The sequence below is a fragment of the Microtus ochrogaster genome, linkage group LG4 (genome assembly GCF_000317375.1).
Source record: "Microtus ochrogaster isolate Prairie Vole_2 linkage group LG4, MicOch1.0, whole genome shotgun sequence".
Taxonomy (NCBI): domain Eukaryota; kingdom Metazoa; phylum Chordata; class Mammalia; order Rodentia; family Cricetidae; genus Microtus; species Microtus ochrogaster.
Window position 1 is genome coordinate 23,421,802 of NC_022030.1, and position 7,297 is coordinate 23,429,098.

The 7,297-nt window shown below is 50.4% G+C and overlaps 1 protein-coding gene across 1 annotated transcript in view; it reads right to left on the reverse strand.

Moving 5' to 3' along the window:
• The window catches only part of Ddx11 (DEAD/H-box helicase 11), a 27,862-nt gene that overhangs the window by 15,458 nt on the left and 5,107 nt on the right, over window positions 1-7,297 (reverse strand). Inside the window, exons 3-9 of the mRNA XM_026786519.1 lie at window positions 5,707-5,931; window positions 5,204-5,290; window positions 4,745-4,902; window positions 3,918-3,963; window positions 3,077-3,184; window positions 1,392-1,479; window positions 831-1,036 (exon numbers count right to left, since the gene is read on the reverse strand). Of these exons, the coding sequence (XP_026642320.1) occupies window positions 831-1,036; window positions 1,392-1,479; window positions 3,077-3,184; window positions 3,918-3,963; window positions 4,745-4,902; window positions 5,204-5,290; window positions 5,707-5,931 (918 nt within the window). The remainder of the gene's footprint in view (window positions 1-830; window positions 1,037-1,391; window positions 1,480-3,076; window positions 3,185-3,917; window positions 3,964-4,744; window positions 4,903-5,203; window positions 5,291-5,706; window positions 5,932-7,297) is intronic.

A 7,297-nucleotide genomic window follows, 5' to 3' on the forward strand; every position in this document is an offset into this window, starting at 1 on the left:
GTAAATGTGATCACTGAGAACTGCTCTCTTCTGAAATCCACTTAAGTCTCCCAGATAACACAGATCTCCCTATGAGTGACACATTTCAGGGAAGGAGGGAGAGCATAAAATAGCGAACCGCAGGAGACTATCAGGAAATAAATAAATAAGTAAACAGTTCTTCCTCTGTGTATAAAGGTAAGGCAGGTCTAATCAGGACAGTATTGCCATATGCAGACAGATGGGTATGTCTGCAGTCCACCTGCAAAGCCATTTGGTGATGTTCACGTCCTGACCTCCTAGCTGCTGAGAACTCAGTAACACCAACTGGTCTCTAAGCCCAAGCTACCAAGGATTCCTGGCCTCTTCAGACTCTACGCTCTGGGTAAGATAACGTTGTGTCGTGAGTGTGCGATGCTGCACGGTTGTCAGCTAACCTATGTAGGGACATCCTCACCTATAAAAGAGGAATGAGAAGCTGGGCGATGGTGGTGCACAACTTCAATCCCAGCATTCAGGAGGCAGAGGCAGGGAGTTCGAGTTCAGCCTGGTCTACAAGAGTTAGTTCCAAGACAACTATGCCTGTTAAAAAGAGAAACCAAGCTGGGCGATGGTAGCGCACACCTTTAATCCCAGCACTTGGGAGGCAGAGGCAGGCGGATCTCTGTGAGTTCGAGACCAGCCTGGTCTGCAAGAGCTAGTTCCAGGACAGGCTCCAAAACCACAGAGAAACCCTGTCTCGAAAAACCAAAAAAAAAAAAAAAAAAAAAAAAAAAAAAAAAAAAAAAATCCCTTGTTTTGTAAGCCCCAGTTAGTACAAGGAGTACTTCCCATTTCTCCAGCACACTCACCTGGGCTGCAGGGATGGCGAAGCGGCTTCCGTAATAGGGGCAGGCCCGTGCCTCCTTCCCAAGGGCCACAAGCTGCTCCATGTCCTTCACCTCCAGCAGAATCTCGTCCCGGAGAAGCTGCATCTGCTCATGGTTGTGGAAGGGGCAAGAGGTATGAATTTTCCGTCTCTTTCTCTTTGACTTGTCTTCCACAGCTCCGTTCTTCTCTGTGGTGGGATAGTTGAAAGGAAGCAAGGACAGGAAGGAACTCTGGGTCAGAATTGGTGCAGTGACATTCGAACATGTTCCCTTGCTGCTGACTGTGGACTCAGCAGAACACTCTGGAATTTGTCTTTTTATTTGCCATAAAGAGATGACGCAAACATCTCTGAGCCAGGTCCCTGACCCTGACCCAGGAAGCATAAACACTCTTGCCCAAGGAAGGGACCTGAGGAAGGAACTAGGGCCTGCTTGGCCATTATTTCTGGGTAACACAGTCTTCATCACCATGGCCCTGTTACAATCCCACCACATTGCTGCCACTTCCACTCTGCCCCACGCAGCCCACGCTCCTGTGCGCACCGTGTTTGCTTCTCTGCATGTCCACACAGCGGTCATTCATAAGTTGCACAGAACCCAGGCTTTTCACATCTTCATTCACACAAAGATTCTACAAGGCAGGAGAGAAGAGAGAAAGCGACGGCCTTCAGGCACACTGGGCTAAACCTCAGCCACCAAGCTCCCCTCAGTCAACCCTAGATATTGTCTCATCTTGACCTGCTTCCCCTCCTTTACAGAACGGACCATTAATACACATGTGACCACTGAATTGCTCTTCCACCTTCCTGGATGAAAGAAACTTGCTTGTGCCCAAGGTATAGCGACATAAAACTCACCACCTTTTGAGACCGGAGCTGCCTTCAAACATGCCACCCCACCGTGCTCTGTACCGTCAGTGTTGACTTATTTACTCTTAGTTTGGGGGGCGGGGGGGGTGCTTTGCCTGCATGTGTGTCTGTGCACCATGTGCGTGTCTGATCCCCAAGGAGGCTAGAAGAGAGTATACGATCCCCTGGAACTAGAGTTACAGATGGTTGTTAGCTGCCATAGAGATGCTAGAAATTGAGCCAGGGTCCTCTGGAAGCGCAACAACGGCTCTTACCCACTGACCCCTCTCTCCAGCCCACATTTATATTTGTTTTTTGAAGCTTGCTTCTTTGCAGTTAGAGTCCTGGCCCCAGTTAGATAAGAGAGGTTGGAGGGAGGGGCTATTTGGTTGGTTGGTTTTGAGTTTTAGTTTTTCTTTTTTGTTTTCTTGAGACAGGGTTTCACTGTGTAGCCCTGGCTGTCCTGGAACTCACTCTGTAGACCAGCCTGGCCTCAAACTCATAGCAATCCGCCTGCCTCTACCTCCTAAGTGCTGGGAGTAAAGGCATGTGTCACCACTACCCAGCTTTTTTATGTTTTTTGAGACAGGGTCTCACTATATAGCTCTGGCTGTCCTAGAATTCACTATGTAGACCAGGCTGGCCTCAAACTCAGATATTTGCCTGCTTCTGCCTCCCCATGTGCTGGGATTAAAGGCGTGTGCCACCACCATGCCTGAATTTTTTTAATGTACTGATTTTCTGTTTCTTTCCCATTCAAAGGGTGAGGTTTCTGTGGAGTTTTTCAGGAAACAGTTTATTGAATAAAATATACTGTCCTTTGTTGTGGTCTCTGGACCTGGATGCAAGAAACATGACCAACAGTACGTTTTTTAATTTCTATTTTTTGAGATTATAATTACATTGTTTCTCCCCTTTCCTTTCCTCCCTGCAAACGCTCCTTGATCTCTTCCAAATTCATGGCCTCTTTTTTTCGTTAACTGATATGACACCCATATATGTATATGTACAGGCATATATATTCTTAAATATGGCCTTCTCAGTCCATAACTATGTTTTAGGGCTGACCATTTGGTCTTGGATAACCAATGGTGTGCTCTTCCCCGGGAAACACTGTTTCTCTGCTCTCAGCGTTCCTTAGTTCAGCTCGACGTCATTGATACTGACTACGGACGGGTGTCCTTTAATGAGCAGAAATGGTGCTGACTAGAGATTCAGGAAGGACCCAGGTGGCTTCTCCTGCGCCTTCTAAAGAATAAGGCCAACAAGGGAGCAGAGCTCCCATGCCCACCTTGCCTTCACTCCACCAGTTTCCTATGCCTAGGCCCAGAGACAAGGCAGAAGGAATCTGCCTGGGCTGGCCCTGCCCACTTTGCTTACCTGCCGAGAGCCAAGAGAGACTAGCCGGGTTTCCTTGCCGAAAGGGCTCTTCCGTACTTCCTGTATAAACTGGGCCAGCTGTGAGTGTGTCCGACTGCAGTAATAAATCTGATAAGAGGAAAGCAAGGGGATTCAAAGGGGGGGTGGGTTATAGCTCACCGTGGCCTGAGATCCTACAGTGGTTACATGTGCACTCTTCCGGGCATGCACTACAAGCTCAGGTCAGGTACCGCCTGAGGAGGGCCTGTCAGTGCTCTAGGAGTTCAAACAGCTCCTAGGACTCAACTCTCTCAACATACACTTGACCTCGAGTCCTACCACAAAATAGGAGCTGAGGACCCTAGGAGAGTGGGTTTGGATCCTCACCCCTGTGGAGAACATGGGTGCACATTCTGGCTGCTCGAGGATTCAGCCGCGTGAGGAGAGAGAAGTGCAGGGAAGGACACCAACTTTCAACAGAAGAGACACAGCTTAGATGGAACCATGTCTTTTAAAACGGAGAGGTGTCATGCCACACATAGCTCATGACACTTCACGAATGTGAAACACAAGCAGGAAGAGAAACACGCCACGAGAGTCCAAGAATAAGAAGGGCACACTTGCTTGCTCCTCACCACTGCCCACTGCAGAGGGGAACTCTGTGAGTCCCTGGCCCACAGTGGCCGCTCCTTCCAAGGCTTCCCCTCAGAGCCTAGCTAGTCAAGGGAGCAACAAGAAGCAACGCTCTACATTTGGGAAGCACACACCTCAGAGCCGAAACTGCTAGAACCAAGAGTCCCGGACCTAGAAACTCCCCTTTCCCCGCTCTAGAAGCATCCAAGGAGTCGGCAGCTTAGCTCACCTTGGTTATATGTTCTTCCTCCAAGTCATCCTCATCCTCGTCCACTCTAAGAGAGAGACAAACATGGAGATGAGTTTTCATGGTACACTCGGGACAGCTAGATACCTAAACGCACTGTACCGTGCTCTGGGCGCTCACTGACAAGCAGGAGGGTGGTGGCCCTTTACTCAGATGTCAGCAGAGCTGAAGGGCAAGCCCTGAAGACAATACAGACACATCCCAGGGAACTGCCAAGACCTGCTCTCAGGACACCCCACACAAGCACTGCCGCCACTGCTGCTCAGGTCTGTGAAACCTAGAAAACACAGGTGAACGGAGGCCGGGACCTGGAGGCTCCCTCTGTACTCAGAGGCCACTCCTCTGTCACCTCAGGGCCTTTAATTATTACCTCTCTCCAACATAAACACTGAAGCCTCTTCCCTGTCTTCCTGAGTGTGGCTGGGGCTTTGCCGTGCCCCACTACCGATTATAGCAACACCCCATCTTTTTGTTTGTTTGTTTGTTTTGTTTTTCGAGGCAGGGTTCTGCTATGTAGCTCTGGCTATCCTGGAACTAGCTCTTGTAGAACAGGCTGGCCTTGAACTCACAGAAATCCACTGGTCTCTGCCTCCCAAGTGCTGAGATTGAAGCCATGCACCACCACCGCCCGGTCTGACACCCCATCTCAAAGTGATTTTCTCCTACTATGCCTCCTGTCATGTACACAAGCCAAGAACCACTATCAGGCCCTCTCATTGGGTGCTTCAGAGTATCTCCGGCCTGACACTCTGGTCTGAGGGCAGAGCTGCCCAGCAGGGCTGGAGACGGACATGCAGCAATGGTCTCACCTGCTGGCTCTTCTCTCCTCATCACTCTCGTATTCTGCCAGAACCAGCTCCTCCTCCCCACACTCCAGCTGCTCCAGCTGTTCCGGTCCTGTCCCTATGGTGGCCAACATCTCCCTGCTGAGGCGCAGGAGAGTCTCAGTCTCCTCCTCTTCCTGTTTCTGGGGAAGAGCAGATACAGAAAGAAGCCTCAGTGCTGGAGCTCCCAGCTGACTCCCTAAAAGGGCTGGCCATGGGCACTGCTGTCACCAAGGGCAGAGCGCCCACATCCATCTCATAACACGAGCCTCCCTATCTAACTCAAGAATTCCTCTCCCCGACTCGGATACTCCACTTAAGATCCCTAGCTGATGGCTAAGGAAAAGGGGCCAACGGAGCAAGGAGTATAGTCCGCCACTCGGGTCTCTCCAGTACCAGGCAACGTCCAGCCGTCTCACACGCCACAGGCCTCCAGATGCTCACCATGCGCTTGGCTGCAAATCTGAGTCTTCCATCCTGACAGACCTGCTGCAGACGCTCTTCCCGCTTCCTCCTCTTCGCCTGCTCCTCCTAAAGGACAAGGACACAGCAGAAAGACTCCTGCAGGAGGGGCACCCCAGGCCTTTCTTGGCAAGGAGTCTACTGTGGGGCTTCCTGCCCTTGCCACACACCCTGCCTCCATCTCTGCAGGTCTGGCCCCGCTGCTCAGTGCACAGGGGCTGCATCCTCTCCTTCTCTAGGGCAAACAAAAGTCATTCTTCAACTGAGTCCTCGCCGGGTGAGTGAGAAATGAAACCCAGGAGAGCCATTAAGGAAAAGGCCTGCTCGCCTCCTAAAGAGAGAGTGATAGTCATGCCAGTTCACAGAAGGGCTGAGAGGCCCCAACACAAAGAACATGGCATTCCTCAATCTTGTAGTAAGTTGAAAATAATCAATGACGCTTGTTTCCCTGATCACGTCCCTTTCTCAGGCCCCTCAAATCTCACCTTCAGCCTCTCCACCAGGTCCCTTTCTTCTTTCTTCTGAACAAATTCAGTGATCCAATCGGGTTCTCCAGCAGGCCTCGGGGTGCCAGAGGACTCTTGGCAAGATGAGGAAGACATGAGCGAGTTCTTCCCAGGTGCAAGGAGACGAGCCTCTGCTTGTAATCTCTTCTCTTCAAAGTCACGGAGCCAGGAGAGAGCCCCACAAATGAGACTTAAGGACTTGCCCTGCAAGAAGAAGAATGACCTTAAACAAGGCCAGACGCAAAGCTCCCCAGACAGACAGCTTTCCCCATGCAATAATAAGAAGCTGCAGTTCTAAGCATGAGGATGCTCTAAGACCATCTAGCAAGGAAGGCAGTTAGTAACAGAGTCCACAGAAACAGGAAAGGGGGTGTAAAGCCTGGCCCACGAAGCAAGAATGAGGCCAGGGGTTGGTGGCTCACGCCTTTAATCCCAGCACTCGGGGGGGGGGGGGGAGGCAGGCGGATCTCTGGGAGTTCAAGGCCAGCCTGGTCTACAAGAGCTAGTTCCGGGACAGGCACCAAAGCTACAGAGAAACCCTGTCTCAAAAGAAAAAGAAGAAGAAGCAAGAATGAGCGGCTTTTAAACCACATCGCTCCACCATCCAAAAGAATTCGAGTATTTTCTCCACTTACAAATACTGCAAGTTAACATAACTAAACAATGGTGGGAAAACTACATTACTAGCCAAGAAATACAAAGCATGAAATCCCAAATTCTTGCCAAGACGACATCTGACTCTATGCTTTAAAGGCGACTGAAGTCCAGACACAACGTAATCAGTCACATGAGTTCCTGCTGTTGAGACAACTGCTGTCCAAAACACTCTTCTTGACGATGCTCACAGTCTCCATGGTCCCTTTCACAGGCTGGCATGCACACCCTGTGTTTAATTCCTAACTCTGGTGTCTCAGGATGTGAACTTACTGGAAACATCACAGTGGGTCCAATTAGTGGACATGAGGCTCTTACGTAGGTCCTAATTCTTACAAGGACTGGGAACCTTATGAAAAAGGGACATTTATCATGATTGGGAAACCCACAGAAACAGCTGACTCGAACTAGTGGGAGCTCACTGACTCCAGACTGAGAGCTGGGGAACCTACATAAGACCAAACTAGGCCCTCTGAATGTGGGTGACAGTTGTGTGGCTTGGGCAGTTTGTGGGGCTACTAGCAGTGGAACCAGTATTTATTCTAAGAGTATGAACTGGCCTTTTGGAGCCCATTCCCTAATGGGGGATACCTTGCTCAGCCTAGATACAGGGGGAAGAGTCTTGCTCCTGCCTCAAGTGATGTGACAGACTTTGTTGACTCCCCATGGGAGACCTCACCCTCTCTGAGGAGTAGATGGGAGCTAGGGTTAGGGGAGGAAGGGGGAGCAAGAGAACAGGAGGGAGAGGAAACTGGGATTGGTATTAAAATAAGATTGTTTTACCTAGACCTGGAAGGAGGGGGGATGACCTTGGACTGCCCACAGGGCAGAGAACCCTGACTGCTCTTTGGACTGGAGAGGGAGGGGGGAGGGGAGGGGGCTAGAATAGAAAGTACATATGTTAGGTACTGAGAGA